The 15,612-nt window shown below is 56.2% G+C and overlaps 2 protein-coding genes across 3 annotated transcripts; both read left to right on the top strand.

The window, feature by feature from the left end:
- Positions 1-52: 52 nt before the first annotated feature.
- LOC109443940 (WD repeat-containing protein 97) lies at positions 53-1,341 on the top strand. 2 transcript variants are annotated; one of them, XM_074316635.1, is made up of 3 exons: positions 53-207; positions 410-540; positions 709-1,341. In XM_074316635.1, the coding sequence occupies exons 1-3, from the start codon at positions 84-86 to the stop codon at positions 1,339-1,341; spliced, it is 888 nt and encodes a 295-aa protein (XP_074172736.1). In that variant the 5' UTR covers positions 53-83. The 2 variants fall into 2 exon arrangements, with proteins under 2 accessions (XP_074172736.1, XP_074172735.1); XM_074316634.1 differs by having other exon boundaries at positions 100-540.
- LOC141566971 (WD repeat-containing protein 97-like) lies at positions 1,300-8,795 on the top strand. The gene is made up of 19 exons (XM_074316518.1): positions 1,300-1,595; positions 1,731-2,424; positions 2,496-2,638; positions 2,720-2,956; positions 3,037-3,127; positions 3,306-3,438; positions 3,528-3,649; positions 3,906-3,966; positions 4,124-4,273; positions 4,368-4,625; positions 4,936-5,019; positions 5,815-6,381; positions 6,465-6,656; positions 6,753-6,950; positions 7,027-7,148; positions 7,220-7,382; positions 7,912-8,228; positions 8,327-8,385; positions 8,472-8,795. The coding sequence occupies exons 1-19, from the start codon at positions 1,430-1,432 to the stop codon at positions 8,672-8,674; spliced, it is 3,960 nt and encodes a 1,319-aa protein (XP_074172619.1). The 5' UTR covers positions 1,300-1,429; the 3' UTR covers positions 8,675-8,795.
- Positions 8,796-15,612: the final 6,817 nt, after the last annotated feature.

Raw genomic sequence — 15,612 nt, 5'->3', positions numbered from 1 at the left:
TCAAGGGCAGGGCTGTCGTTGCCTGGTATCCTAGCAACAGCGGGTAGAAGGCTGTTGAGCCGCCTGGATGTGCAGCCACCAAAATGGAGACCGGTGTACTGGACGCAAGCAACCCCTTCTCAGTAGAAGGCAACAACCTGGACCCAGACCCATGTGATGCTGACGTTTATGACATCCCAGACCCCGGGCTGCTCAAAGAAAAGAATGGTGAGGTGGCCTGGCCTCGCCCTCAAGATGGCCCACCTAAAAGCAGGCCTCACTCAGGCACGGGTTGTGTCCGCCAGGAACACAACGCTCCCCGGGAAGTCCCCTAACCAGGGCCCTCCAGAGGGCCGCCAGCTGCCCACGACCTCCAGGGTTGGGGGCCCACAGCCACTCAGTGACAGTGCTTCCACCGCTGGCCCCGCAGAGCCATCATTCTCGGAGCTGGTCCCACAGCTTTTTACGAGGAGCTCACTGTGGCAAAACATGACCCCGCGCGCCCGTGCCCGCCAGCTGTGGTTGCTCCTACGAACAGGCCTCCATGACTTCGTGGAAAAGGTGCGGCTGTCCTGTGGCTTCTTCCTGGAGGACTCTTCCCTGGTCTGGCTCTTCCCCTAGAGGTCCCTGGCGTGATCCCAGCAGATCCTCTTGGCTCCCCTGGGTGGGCTCACCACCTCTCCCTAGTCCCCCCAAGTTGGCCTCAGACCTGCCCATCCTGGCATGCAGGAAAAGAGAGCGGAGCTGCGCATGGCATGCTTGACGCACGGACTGGAACCGCTGCGTCGCCTGGAGGTGGCAGCCGGGCTCTACTCGGTGGCGCAGGACCCAGTGGGTAGACGCTTCGTGGTGCTGGACGGCGCGGGCTGCCTGCACCTCCACAGAGAGGACGGCTGGGCCCATGAGAAGCTGCTGGCCCCCATTGCACTCACAGGGCTGGTGTCAGTGCTGGGACCGCTGGGCTCCGTAGGCCGATTTGTGGGCTGGGGCCCTACAGGGCTGGCCATACTAAGGCCTGACCTCAGCCTGCTGTGGCTGAGCGAGCCAGGGGTGGGCAGGGCACCAGGCTGCGAGCCCATCTGCTGCCTACCTGTGCCTGACTTGGGGCTGCTGCTAGTGGCAGAGGCAGACGGCAGCCTAGCACTCTGGAAGTTCCGTTCAGGGGGTCGCAGTCTGGTGCCACGAGGGTCACCTCTGCAGCCTCCGCCAAGCTCCACGGGTGTGCTTGTGCGCCTGGCTCTGGGGCCCCTGGCTCCCCACCACAACCCGTGCTGCTTTGCAGCCTATGGCTCAGCGGTGCTCACCTTTGATCTGCACACCTGGTCTGTCACAGATATGCGCAGGGATCTGCACAAAACGTGAGGGGGGCCCCGGGACGGGGTGGGGCCTGAGGCCATTTCATGAGGGAAAGCCGGTTATGGCAGGGATGCAGGACTGATCACAGGAGGCGATGCTGAGTCGGCTGGGCCTCTCCCCATCCCACCCCACCCCCAGCACCATCTCTGACCTGGCATACTTCAGAGAGGTAGAGGCCATGGTGACAGCTTCCCGAGACAGCACGGTGAAGGTGTGGGATGCTGATTGGCAGATCCGGATGGTGTTCGTGGGCCACACAGGTGCGCCACTCCACAGGGCTGTCCAGAATCTCCACCCGCTCTGGCCACGCTTCTCTGCGCTGGCCGTAACCTGAGCTGTAGGCTTCCTTTCCTGTAGTCCCTGGTGCACCCGAGTTACCTGCGCCCCTCCCGCAGGTCCAGTGACAGCTATGGCCGTGCTCCCGAACACGTCCCTGGTGCTGTCGGCCTCGCAGGACGGGACGCTGCGCACATGGGATCTGCAGGCGGCGGCGCAGGTGGGCCAAGTGGCGCTGAACTGCTGGGGCCAGGACGTGCGGTCTGGGCACGTGAACCGCCTGCTGGCGCCCGCCAGCCCAGGCTGGCCGGTGCTCTCCTTGCGCGCAAGCAGCGTGGAGCTGTGGTGGCTGCGCGAGCTCTATTCGGAATTGGCGCAGCTGTCTGCGCCGGTGCTCCATCTGCAGGTGGCGCCGGGGCTGCCCTTACCCCTGTACCCGCCGCTGCCCGCGCGCCTCGTGTGCGCATGCGCCGACGGCTCAGTTTACCTCGTGTCAGTTGCAACTGGGCGTACGGTGAGCGCGCTGTGGCTCCAGCGCGACGACTGCGCAGTTGCTGTGGCCTACTGCCTGTTGCGCGAACAACTGTGGCTGCTGACACGTACTGGACACCTAGTGTGTGCCAACGCGGCGCGCTGCCCCATGAGCGTGCTGCACCGCGTGTGCCCGGCGCCGGCACCGGCACCCAGGCCCTCCTGCTTGCACCTCTACAGCCATCTCATAGACCCCCGCAGTGCATTTTCCAGCTGGGAGACCGTGCGCCAGCACGGGGGCGAGCTGTGCCGCAGCATCAGGGCCTGGAAAGACAAGAACCGGTGGGTGCCGGAGGCAGTGAGGGTGGGGCGGGCCTACAGGGCCAGTGCCAACCGGCTGCTGTCACCCGTAGGTACCTGCCTGTGGTGGGGTACACGGATGGCACACTGTCAGTGCTCGAGTGGTGCGCGTCAAAGAGTGTCTTCCACACAGATGGGCACAACCGGGGCCCCGTCACTGCCATTGCATCTGCCTGGAACACCATCGTGTCCTCAGGTCAGTACCTCCCACCCCGCAGGTCCTGCCTGGGAATCCCTCTCCACCCCAAAGGCCCAGCCCTGGCTGCCGCCCCCTTAGGTGGAGATTTGACCGTGAAGCTGTGGCGGGTCTTCCCATATGCTGAGGAGAGCCTGAGCCTGCTGCGCACCTTCTTCTGCTGCCACCCCGCCGTGATGCTCTGTGTGCTTGGGAAGTGTGTGACCGTGGCCTTTGAGGACCCGGACAGTGCCACCTACGGTTTGGTACAGTTTGGCCTTGACAACGGCCAGCGCTACGATCACGGGCCCCAGGACGACCCCACGGACCATATCACCGGTGCGGGGGCAGGGCAAAGGTGAAGCCCAGGCCACCGCGTGGCTCTGGTTCGTGACCCTGAGCCCTGGCCCCTCCCCCAGGCCTGTGCTGCTGTCCCACACTCAAGCTGTACGCCTGCTCCAGCCTGGACTGCACCATCCGCATCTGGACAGTGGAGAACCGCCTGCTGCGGTGGGTTGGGCCCCGAGGGAGGGAGAGCCACCAGCAGGGCTTCTGGGGGCAGGGCTCTCCACCTAGGGGTGGGGGCACTAGAGCAGTAGCTGAACTGGGGAGAGAGGGCTCTGCCTTTGCTGCGCCCGTCTCCTGCTCCTTGGAGCAGGGCTGGATCACGCCCTGGACACCCCTGCAGGCTCCTGAAGCTGAACGGTGCCCCCCAGGCCCTGACCTTCTGCAGCAACAGTGGGGACCTGGTGCTGGCGTTGGGCTCTCGCCTCTGCCTGGTATCGCACAGGCTCTACCTGCCCACGTCCTACCTGGTTAAGGTGTGCAGTGAGCATAGGGTGGGCGGGGAGGGCTGCTGCGGGCAGACAAGCCTCCTAGGCTGGGATCCAGGCTCCTCTCCCCTGCTCAGAAGCTGTGTGGGAAAGTCCCTGAGGGGATGGATGACCCTCCGTTGCCACTGACGAGCCAGGAGTCGCTGACCTCAGCCCAGCTGCAGAGTCTCGCCAACCTGCATGGGGTGGCCAGCCTCAGGTCTGCCAGCGGGCCTGCTGAACTGTCCTGGAGGCCCCCACTCAGCTCCTCTGGGTCAGGACCCCCAGCATGAGGTCCCAGGCCTCCCAGGCACCTCCAGCCACCTCAAGCCTGCCCCAGCCCTGACATTTCCACTCCTGGCTGTCTCCTGGGCCCCACCAGGGCCTGACCACCCTCCTGGGCCCTTGTCCGGGCCCCGCCCAGTCCCCCTGGGAACGCCGCTCAGTGTCCCACCTGTGCTCGTCCTCGTCTGCAGCGCAGCCTTGCCATTCATCCGTCTCCAAAAGGCAGCACCTCAGCAGCCGCTGTTGGAGGAGGTGGGGTGGCTCCTGGCCCCTCCCTACTCCAGTGCCCCAGCCCTGACATGGCCATTCCTCTTCGGTGTCTGGGGCCAGCCTGGGCTCACCGTGGTTATCTGGGCAGCGCATGGCAAGGCTCAAGAAGGAATGGACTGACTCTTGACCCCCACCCCAGGACTTGGAAGCCTTAGCTGCCCGGGACCAAGACCTTCAGCAGCTGAGCCTGGGGCTGGTGGTCCCAGCAGCCCAGCCCCCACCCTCCTGGCAGCAGAGCCAGGAGGCCTTTGATAACTACCTGCGTCTGATCTATGGCCCAGGCCTGTTGGTGGGTGTGGGGCCTCCCCCAGTGCCAGCCCTGACCCAGCCCCTCCGTTGCCTGGGCCTCTGACACCACCTCCCTGCCCTGCCACCCCTCCCAGGACGTACATTCTGGGACAAAGCCCCAGCGGAGGAACACTGTGACCTTCACAGTGGAGACAGACACCTGGAATGTATGTGCCCTGCCTGGAGCTGCCCCCAGTCTCATGAAGGCTGGGGTCTGCACTGAAGCCCCCACAGCGCCAAAAGCCCTGCCCACACAACAACGGGGGGCCCTGGGTCAGCGCATTGCCCGCCCTCCCCGAGTCACCTTGCCCATCCCACCCACCCACCTGGGAGTGCACAGCAGGACATCCCAGGTGAGGCCTCCTACCCTCTGCCCTGACGGCTGCGCGTGACCCTGTCCCCTCCACCCCCCCGGGACTTACTCCCATGCCTCACTGCTGGCTGGGTCCTCCCTGAGCTGTGACCTGGGGCTCAGTGTGGACCTGCAGCTATAGTTGGAGCAGCTCCGCGGGGGTGGGGGGAAGGCCTATGGCCCTGGACCCACTATCCTCCCACCTGTAGCACAGGGTGAGGGGCCCAGACATGCGGGGTGCTGCCAACCCAAGGCAGAGCTGCCAGAGTGCTGGGTTCCATGCTCAGCTCTGAGGCCCTGTCCTGCCCCAGATCTCCCTGCTGCTGGAACAGCGGCCCAAGGACCTTCTCTCCACCCTCGGGGGCTTCTTCCCTGCCACCATTCAACCCTACAAGGTGAGACACACTTCATGCTCTCCCCAGAGGCACCTCCCTCCAGGCGTCACCCTTGTGCATCCATCTTCCCTTTCCTGCAAAGCTTTGTGTCCAGATCTGACCCTAAGGCCATGCCCACATGCAGCCCTTTCCCCCACGCCCTCCCCTGCCCACCCAGTTTCGATGCTGCTGCTTTCTGAGGGCCCTGACTGCTTGCATTCTGGGAGCAGACACTGAGCAAAGTGAGACCCTCTGTCAGCTGATGGTCCCTGTGTACCTTCCCCAGCGAAAGTGCTGGGTGAGCAGGTCCCCTGTGGACTTTTCCTGGAGACCATAGTCCCTCCCTTCAGAGGAGCAGTCAATGGGAGCTGGCATCGTGCAGTCCACCGCCTTCCCGTCGAGATGCCCAGGCCGGCCTCGGCCTCTCCCCTAGCATGAATCTGGCACTGGCACTTCCCCAGCTGGCCACTGATCCTTCCAGGTGCTGCACCATGCACCCAAGCCCTGACCAGCCACTCTCCAGGCTCCTGTCCCTTCCTTTTTTATAGCCATCCCTGCCCAGGACTGAGGGCCCAGTCCTGTGGGGAGCCTGTGGGGGTGTCAGGCAGCCCAGATTTCCCTCCTCAGTTACCACAGTTGAGGGCTCACTGCGCTTCCCCTGACTGCTGAAGGCTCTATCTGCCTGTGTGGTGGACACGGGGTGGGAGCCCAGCTCAGCTTTGGGAGAGCCGGCAGACTGGGATGCTGTATCAGGGAGGCATCTGGGCTGGCGCTGAGTTCTGGTTCTACGCCTGCCCTGTTGTGCTCCACCTCCAGTACTCACCGCGGCCCATCCACTTCCCGGGCTGGATCCCCAACTCCGTGGTGCTGCAGCAAATGTGGCTGCCTGGGGAGATCGGGGGACCTGGAGCCCTCTGCCAGCTCACTAGCAACGGCACACTCAAGGCAAGCGGTGGGACTGGGAAGCTCCCCCAGGTGGGGCTCGGGAGGCTCTGCAGCAGGGGCCAAGGCCTCGCAGCTGGCCAGCGGGCACTTGTGCTCTTCACTCCACAGCCTGGAACGAGCCAGGACGACCTGTGGCTGCAGCGACGGTGGGGCAAGCGGCGCCACACCAAGTGGTCCCAGGAGCTGATCCAGTGGTTGGGTGAGGAGGAGGGCGAGGACGAGGGCGAGGCGGAGGGTGAGGAGGAGGACGAGGAGGAGGGCGAGGACCAGGATGAGGGCCTGGATGAGGACGAGGACCAGGACGAGGACGAGGACCAGGACGAGGACGAGGGCGAAGATGAGGACCAGGAGCTGAATCTGGACTGGGCCTCAGATGCCCTGAGCCTGCCGACGCAGCTCTCCAATGAGCTACTGGGGTCCGAGGAGCCCGCAGCTCAGGTGGGCGCCCCTGGCAGGGCTGCGTTGGGAGGAGACGGGCCGGAGAGGCGGGGCCTGTAGCTGCCACCAATGCCCCCTCCCAGAGCTTCCAGTCCTGGACGCGGAGGCGCTCCAGCAACGATGACACCAGGACTGAGACCTACTTCCGCCGCCGCCGCCGGTACCGCTACAAGCGCTCACTCTGGAAAGAGCGCTATGGACATCCGCCCAGTTTCCTACGTTTTTTCGACGTCCAGAACTGGTTCAAAAAGCTGTTCCCCAACTTCACTCTGAAGGTTCGGGGAGTCTCAGAAGCCTGGGAAGCATAGGCTGGGGTGGTGGGGGGGAGGCTGGAGCGCCCCGGGGGCAGGGCCTCACAACGGTCTCTGCAGGCGTACCCCGGGGTGGGCACGGTGGAGGGCCTGGCCTCGATGCTCATGGACAGGCTGGAGGAGGCCTCATGGGCGGACCGCGTGCACATCTTGCACGCACTGCTGAGGCTGCTGCCCGACGTGAGCAGACACCTCTGTGACCAGTTGCACTGCATCCTCCTGCACCTGCTCAACCTGGACCAGCCCCCCTGCCTCCAGGTGCGCCGCTAGCCCCGCCCCGCTGGCTCCGCCCCGGGCCTCAGGCACCAATCGCGTTCTACGCGTCTGTGCGCAGGACGAGACGCAGAAGCATTTCGTGATGCTGGCGCTGCAGCTGCTCCTGGCCTGCTCCCTGGATTCCCGCGAGGTGGTGCTGGAGCTCATGTCCTACTTCCTCTACTCACCAGCTGCCTGCAGGTGAGGCCCCTCTCTGCCCGTCCTCCCCGCCAGCCCGGGGCCTCGGAATAAGCCGCCCTCACCTGTCGCAGGCCGGAGCTCAAGAAGCTGCTGGACGGGCTAGGCCTTCAGGACCCGGAAGGCTTCCTATTCGAGGAGATGAAGACCTGGGTCGGGAGCCTGGACCTCGACTCCAAGTCCGCACTGCGCAATTGCTGTTGCCAGAAGCTGGAGGAAATGCTCCAGCCCCTGCAGGTCTGGGTGGGCAGAGTGGGGCGGGCTACCTGCCCCTGCAGCCTCTTGCCCTCTCCTGCGGCTTTCCCCAAGTCCAGAGAGGACAGCCGGGTGAGGCTGGTAGGCTCCTTGCCTCGCTCTAGCTCTGTGCCTCCCCGTCCTTCTGGGGTACCCCACCTCTCCCCATCTTCCTGCTCTGTGGGAGGGACTCTGCAGAGGGGTGGTTCTGAGAGCCAGGAACAGCACAACCGGCCTCCCATTGGGGCCAGGGCAGCCTCTACCTTGGGCCCTGGTGGGTCCTCACTGGCCGCGTCCCCCACAGATGGAAACCTTGCAGCCTTCAGTAGCCAAGTTGTTGGACATACTGCCCAAGGTCTCCGAGACCTCGGCACTTAGGCCCCCTCCCAAGGAGGCGCTGTCTCAGATTTCCATGGTATCCGAGGCACCTGCTCACATCTCCAAGACACCCTCAAGCATCTCCTGGGCGCCCTCACTGGTGGTCTTGCCTGGGGAGCCAGGCGTGGCCACACTGGAGCCCCAAACCCAGCAGATGCTGCCAGAGATGCGCCGCCAGCGGACCAGACGCCCACTCTCGGAGACACTGCTGCCCTTCTGCTTGCCTGAGGCCCGCTTGCGCTCCTCCATGCCGGCCACACTGCCTGACGAGACACTGCCACTGGAGCAGACGCACTGGTCAAAGTCCAAGATGCTGGACCTGGGCCCAATCGATGCGCTCAACTTCTTCTGTGAGCTGCGGCGGCTGCGGCAGCCGGGCACCCTGCAGGAGCCTGAGAACCCGCCCCTGAGCCCATGCTCCCTGCGCATGCCGGCACCCAGCGTGGTGGTGCCACAGCCCTGGGATCGCCTGTGAGCTGCCCAGGGACTCCAAGCACGGGCAGGGGGCAGGACCTGCACAGGGTGGCTGAGGGCCTGGCTCAGTCAAACCCACCCTCTTACCCTGCCAGGCATCCCATCCTACGGCTTCAGGAGACCAAGATCCAGAGGTCTCCAATGAGCCTGAGGGGTGAGTGGGGATGGGGGTAGAGACTGGACCCTGACCTCCACCCCCACCCTGGTCTGAGTCCCACTGGGCTGTCCTGCTGGTCTCAGGGCAGATGGTGTCCCGGTTCTGGGAGGGCCGTACTCTCAATGGCTCCATCCGGACACTGAAGCTGCCACTGCCACGAGTGGACCTGCAGCCTTTCCCTCCGGACTGGCCCAGGCCTGCCCGTCCGCTGCCCCCACTGCTCCTACAGCCCGCCCTGCAGCGCTACTTTCTGCCCGACCATGCGGACCCACACAACTACAGCTGACCTGGCTGGCAGCTGTGGCCCCACCCCATTCCCAGCCTCCCCTTCCTTCAGCCTTACACAGATGTTTGCTCCTGGCCAAGGCCCGGAGCTGGAATAAAGTCCAGAGGCTATGGTCAGAAAACTGGGTGCCGCCTCTGTCTCTGGGGCCACTGGAATGGGCAGGGAGGTCTGGCTGGTGTGTTATGACCTGCCGTTGGCCAATCGTGTGTGCAAGGCTCCTGGACAGGCACGGTGGAGTTGGTGGGACAGGATCTGGGGTGTGGTCAGCACACAGTGTGGGAGCGATGCTGCTGGGGGTGAGCCTATCTACCCCGAGCAGGGACCCATAATGTGGGTGTGTCCCTGATGAGGCACTCAGCCAACCTTCATCGGTCAATTACTGGGGTCAAGTGAGTGGCCAGGTGTGCAGGGGAGAGGGGAGGATCTGGGTGGCCACAGATGTGGGGGCGGCTGCAGTTGTTTGATGCCCATGAAAGCAGGAGTCTGTCAGCACGTTGTTACCTTTAGGCTGGAAGGCAGAAGAATCGATGAAGGGGCCCCACCTGCTTTATCCAATAAGCAATAAAGGGCAACGTCTTCTGGACCCTTCAACCTAAAAGCCTCCAGGACGCAGACCTTGTGTGAAGTGTAGGTTCTCAGAGAGCCTCGGCTCCCTCTGAACAGCCATGACCTCGCAGGGACCCATGTGCATGGGCCATTTGGACTGCTCTGGGAAAGGACGCATTCTAGCTCTTTATACCTTCTATTGGGTTTCCTGAGCAGCAATTTCTTTCATGTGTTTTAAGCCTATGACTTCAGAAGTTTCTTCTCAGTGGCTTTATGGTTAACAGCTGGTCTGCCACTCCTTCCCCACAACCCCCTAGCTGTGTTCTGGTTATGGGGCTGCCAAGTGGGTGGCTCTGCTCGCAGGACCAGAAGTGCCCCGCTGGAGAACTGCAAGACTTGACGTTTTATAAAAGGGACTGTGTGGCTCATGGCAGTCTTCCTCCACTACGTTTCATGTTTTAAATTATAAAAGAAATACATGCTTTTAAAAATACAAACATGAGAATGTAGGGCAAGTGTGTAAACAGGTCAGAAGAACCCCACTAATCATACAGGAAAATATTAATGTATGTTTAATCCACACTAATATATAACTATTTTTAAATTAAGAAATCTGTTAACCTAAATATACCATTAAGAGAGTATAAAGGGGGATGGCCGGTTAGCTCAGTTGGTTAGAGCGCGGTGCTCTTAACAACAAGGTTGCCAGTTCGATCCCCACATGGGCCACTGTGAGCTGCACCCTCCACAACTAGATTGAAACAACTACTTGACTTGGAGCTGATGGGTCCTGGAAAAACACACTTAAATAAACATACTTAAAATACATACTTAAAATAAATACCAGTTTAAAAAAAAACATACTTAAAATAAATACCAGTTTAAAAAAAAAAGTAGGGCCGGCCCGGTGGCTCAGGCGGTTGGAGCTCCGTGCTCCTAACTCCGAAGGCTGCCGGTTCGATTCCCACATGGGCCAGTGGGCTCTCAACCACAAGGTTGCCAGTTCAATTCCTAGAGTCCCGCAAGGGATGGTGGGCAGCGCCCCCTGCAACTAAGATTGAACACGGCACCTTGAGCTGAGCTGCCGCTGAGCTCCTGGATGGCTCAGTTGGTTGGAGCGCGTCCTCTCAACCACAACGTTGCCGGGTTCGACGCGCTCAAGGGATGGTGGGCTGCGCTGCCTGCAACTAGCAACGGCAACTGGACCTGGAGCTGAGCTGCGCCCTCCACAACTAAGACTGAAAGGACAACAACTTGACTTGGAAAAAAGTCCTGGAAGTACACACTGTTCCCCAACAAAGTCCTCTTCCCCATTGAAAAATCTTACAAAAAAAAAACAACAAGTAAAAAGGCAGCACACAGAGTGGGAGGACCTATCTGTAATACATGTAACTAAAAATGGCTCATCTCCAAAATATATAAAAAACTTCTACAAATCAATAAGAAAAATCACATAACCCATTAGAAAAAATGTACAAAACGCTAGAATGGGACCTTCACTATGGAAGAAGTCAAAATAGCAAATACACATATACTGGGGGTGCCAAAAGCACAGTTTAAGAGATGTTATCTGTGTATTATTTTCAAAGTTGAATTGAATTACGGTAGCAATGTGAAGTACATATGACATTCCCTCAAAAGATGGCATCAATCAAATGAATGCTAGCGTCACCATGTGATAGGCAGGACAGTCAAAGAAAATGGCAGAAGCACGTTGTTGTTCAAGCAGCGCAAGATCATTTTGAAGTGGCATTTGAAATTCGAGAACGATGTGGAAGTACAACGACCATGGAGGTGTGAGTTTGCAACAGAACCTCCAACATGCCCAACAACTGCACGCATTCGTGGTAAGTTTGAGACGCACGGTGCTGTGTGTGACGTGCACAAGGGAAGGTCCCGGAGGTCTCGCGCAGCTACAAGTCCTGCTGCTTCTGCTGTGGGGTTGGAACGGTTTACACGCTCGCCACAGAAGTCTGCCAAACAACGTGCGCCGTAGTCAGAAGTGTCTGGACGCTGATGGCAACCACACTGAGCATCTCTTGTCATTGCAGAAGTCACACGTGACTTGTACTCATCTTGTGTTATCGGTATATGTTGAGTATTACAATTTTAATACAGTTTTCCTTTCTTAAAATGTGTTTACATTTTTTGGGCCCCCTCTGTATTTATTCCACTTCTTAACTGTGACCTTAAGCAAGTTACCTAAGTTTTCAGCCTCAGTTTCCCCATCTATGAAAGCGGGATCATAATGCTATGATACCTCACAGGGCTTCTGTCAGGATTTATTACAGCTCAAGCACTCAGGAGCAGTGCTTCACACAAAGCACGTAGGCAGAAAACAAAACTGGGCCCCTTCCTCACATCATTTACAGAAGTAATTTTCAGATGATTTGACGATTGGAATGTGGAAAATAAACCTATATCAGGTGATGTAGAAAAAATATGAATCAGAACACTCAGAAGGAAAAGATAGACATATTTGCTGATTAAAAAATAGATATGGCAAAAGACACCATAAAATCAAAATCAAAGCTCAAAGTGGATCACATATATAATGGAAAACTATAGAAATTTTAGAAGAAAACATACATAGAAAACCTCTGGACCTAATAGTTGATGAAGAGTTCTTAGACATAACTCTCAAGGCACCATATAGAAAAGAGAAGAATTCGATAAATTGGACATGATTAATTGTAAAACTTATGCTCTGTGGAAGCCTTGTTAACAGGATGAAAAGACAAGCTACTGACTGGGAAGGAATATCTGCGATGACACATACACAAAGGACACGTCTACACTATCCAAATATCTCTCAAAATGAACTGTAAAAAACAACAATCCCACTGGAAAATGAGCAAAAGACAGAAAGAGGCATTTCCCCAAAGAGGAGATGCAGATGAGCACACAGAGCTGCTCCACATCACCAGCCATCAGGGAAACACCAATAAGAGTGGCTACAATGAGAAACGAAGACACCACCAAATGCTGGAGAGGATGTGAAGGGACTGGATTAGTGCACTGCTTGCTGGTGGGAGTGAAAACGGCCCAGACAACCTGGAAAACAATTCGGTAGTTTCTTAGCATGCCACTACCTACAAGTCAGCCATCATACTGCCGGACATTTGCCCCAGAGGGAGAAAGACTGGTGTCTACACAAAAATCTGTACACTAATGTTTACAGCAGCTTCATTGGTAATAGCCAGAAACTGGAAATGACACAAAGGTCCTCACACAGATGACTTAAACCAAACTGGCACACCCACACCACGGCGTATCCTCAGCAATAAAGGTGAGTACATTGGTGACACACGCAGCAACCTGGGCGAGTGATAAAAAGCCCACCTCAAAAGATCACATACTAACAACAAAAGAACAAGACAAACAAATGAGAAACAGAAACTCATAGACACAGACAATAGTTTAGTGGTTGCCAGAGGGTAACGGGGGCGGGGGGTGGGGGGTGGGAGATGAGGGTAAGGGGGATCGAATATATGGTGATGGAAAGAGAACTGACTCTGGGTGGTGAACACACAATGGGATTTATAGATGATGTAATACAGAATTGTACACCTGAAATCTATGTAATTTTACTAACAATTGTCACCCCAATAAATTTAATTAAAAAAAAAAAAAAAAAAAAAAAAAAAAAAAAAAAAGATCACATACTGTATGATCCCATTTATGCCATTCCCGAAGTGCCAAAATTCTACACTTGATCTTAGCCAAAAGGCCGAGAAGCGATTGTGCCAAAATTCCAAAGATGAAGAATGGGTGAGTGGTTGCCAGGTTTAAGGGGGTTACGGACGAGAGCAGAAGCCAAAGCACCCAGGAGCCCGTTATTAAATACAAAGAGAAAAAGAGTAACCTGACAGTGAAGAAACCTGGGCAACTCCACCTTAATAATTAAGTGATCAAAATAAACATCTCCAGTGCTGGGACACATTGACACTGTGCCACTTGATGGGACACGATGACAAGACCCCAACTTCACGTCCACGGAATCCCTGCCACAAATGCATAACCCGAATCTAATCACGAGGCAACCAGATAAATGCAAATGGAGGAACACGCTCTGTGTCAAGGGCACAAAGTCCAAGAAAAACTCCAGAGCTGCTCCGGACTGAAGGAGACTGACCTTCTGTTGTTTAAAGGTCATTATTGGGATAACTACACAGTATAAGTGGGGAATTTGAGGTGGCTAGGTTAAGGGTATATGGGACTTCTTTGCACAGCTCCTGTAACTTTTCTTTAACTTTGAAATTACTCCCCCAAACTTTTTATCGTGGGAACATTTAAGGCTCCTTAGCTGGTGAATACTGTAAATGCTTCTGGAGCCTGTGGGCTCTGAAAGTGAACACTTTTGTCTCAGTCCAAAGTACCCACCAGGGGGCATCATTTACCTAGGTTATCCAAAATACAATTCCATTTCTTTTTTTCTAATTTTTTCCCCCAATTCCATTTCTTGAGAAATATTCAACTCTTAAGGGCAGGATCTCTGTGTCCCCAACACGTGTTTTTTTTGGAGAGGTGGCACTTCCTTGGACTTGTCCACCCTTTTTCTGTTTCTGTGGGACTTTCAATTGAGGTTAGGTGGGATTGAGGCTATGAAGTGCCATTCCCGTGGGTCTTGGCCAGGGGCAAATCCCAGCCCTGGGACCTTATCACCTACGGACTGCAGGGGCATGCCTGTTCCCTGTGAGTGGCTCTCCTGGGCATCACTGTCCCTAGAGGCTTCGTGCTGGCCCTCAGTGTGAAATAAAAATAATATCAATTTAGGGCTGGCCCGGTGGCTCAGGTGGTTAGAGCTCCATGCTCCTGACTCCGAAGGCTGCCGGTTCGATTCCCACGTGGGCCAGTGGGCTCTCAACCACAAGGTTGCCAGTTCAACTTCTCGAGTCCCACAAGGGATGGTGGGCTCCGCCCCCTGCAACTAAGATTGAACACGGCACCTTGAGCAGAACTGCCTCCCGGATGGCTCAGTTGGTTGGAGCACTGGCTCTCAACCACAAGGTTCTCAGTTCAATTCCTCAACTCCCACAAGGGATGGTGGGCTGCGCCCCCTGCAACTAGCAACGGCAACTGGACCTGGAGCTGAGCTGTGCCCTCCACAACTAAGATTGAAAGGACAACAACTTGACTTGGAAAAAAGGCCTGGAAGTACACACTGTTCCCCAATAAAATCCTGTTCCCCTTCCCCAATAAAATCTTTTTAAAAATATCAATTTGTTAAGGGGCTTATAGCCTATGTCAAAGTAAAGTACATAACAAGTAATCCATGAGTCAAAGAATAAATGGGGAAAGAACCCTACAATAGAAAACAAAAAAGCTCTCAAATCAATTACCTCAGCATCTACCCTAAGAAATTAGAAAAAGAACAACAAAGTAATCAGAAGAAAGGAAATAGTAAGGTCAAAGTGGGAATCAATGAACTTGAAAAAGCGAGAAAATTTATGAATTCAAAAGGTGGTTCTTTTAGATCAAAATTGACAAACCTCTGGCAAGACTGACAAAAAGACACAGAAGGCACAAAGTACCCATATCAGGAATGAGAGGTGACAGCACTACGGACTCAACATATATCAACAGGATAGTAAGGGAACATTATGAAGAGCTTTATGCCAATAAATTCAGCAATTTAGATGAAATGGACTCCTTCCTTGAAGGACACAAGCTACCGAAAGTCACCTAAGAAGGTATCGACAACCTCAATAGCCATGTAGCTATTCAAGGAATTGAATTTGTTGAAAAATCTTCCCAGAAAGAATTTCAGGCCAGATGGCTTCAATGGGAATCCTACCAAACATGTAGGGAAGAATTAATACGAGTTTTACAAACTCCTGCAGAAAATTGAAGAGGGACTTCTGACGCTCTCATCTTTCTGAGGGCAGCATAACCCTGCTACCAAAATCACACGAAGACATTACAGGAAAACTACACACCAATATCCCTCATGGACACAGATGCAAACATTCTGAGCACAATTTTAGTAAATTGACTACAATAATATATAGGCGTGAAAATACATCGTAAACAAAAAAGGACATTATGCTAGTAGGAATACACCCCTGGTTTTACATTACAGCGTCAATGTAACTACTCATGAGTCTGTGCCAGGGAAGATGGATCTCTGCCCAGTCATGATGGAAGAGGGCCGCTGCAATCAGTCTGCTACCAGTGTCTGGGGTCATACCGAGGGGTGGTGCCATATGGGGGTTCAATGTTTGTCCCTGTGTGACCGCCTCAGCTGCTTTTCGCACCTAGGTGGGCTGCTTCCGGCCGAGCACCCAGTCCCATAATTCCCGGGCCTCAGCGTGGCCCGCCTCCGCTCGGTGGTCCCGCCCCTTGCACAGAGTTCTTAACCTTGGATTGGTCGCTGAGGCTTCCGCTTTCCT

The sequence above is a fragment of the Rhinolophus sinicus genome, linkage group LG12 (assembly GCF_036562045.2).
Source record: "Rhinolophus sinicus isolate RSC01 linkage group LG12, ASM3656204v1, whole genome shotgun sequence".
Lineage (NCBI taxonomy): Eukaryota > Metazoa > Chordata > Mammalia > Chiroptera > Rhinolophidae > Rhinolophus > Rhinolophus sinicus.
The sequence above is the reverse complement of the archived record's forward strand: the minus strand, read 5'-3'. Positions and strand labels throughout refer to the sequence as shown.

Coding starts and splice junctions, on each gene's coding strand:
- LOC109443940 (XM_074316634.1), top strand. CDS start 157: ATGCTGACGTTTATGACATCCCAGACCCCGGGCTGCTCAAAGAAAAGA. Junction 541..708: donor TCCATGACTTCGTGGAAAAG/GTGCGGCTGTCC, acceptor CCTGGCATGCAG/GAAAAGAGAGCGGAGCTGCG.
- LOC141566971 (XM_074316518.1), top strand. CDS start 1,430: ATGCTGAGTCGGCTGGGCCTCTCCCCATCCCACCCCACCCCCAGCACC. Junction 1,596..1,730: donor GGTGTTCGTGGGCCACACAG/GTGCGCCACTCC, acceptor CCCCTCCCGCAG/GTCCAGTGACAGCTATGGCC. Junction 3,650..3,905: donor CATGGGGTGGCCAGCCTCAG/GTCTGCCAGCGG, acceptor CCTCGTCTGCAG/CGCAGCCTTGCCATTCATCC.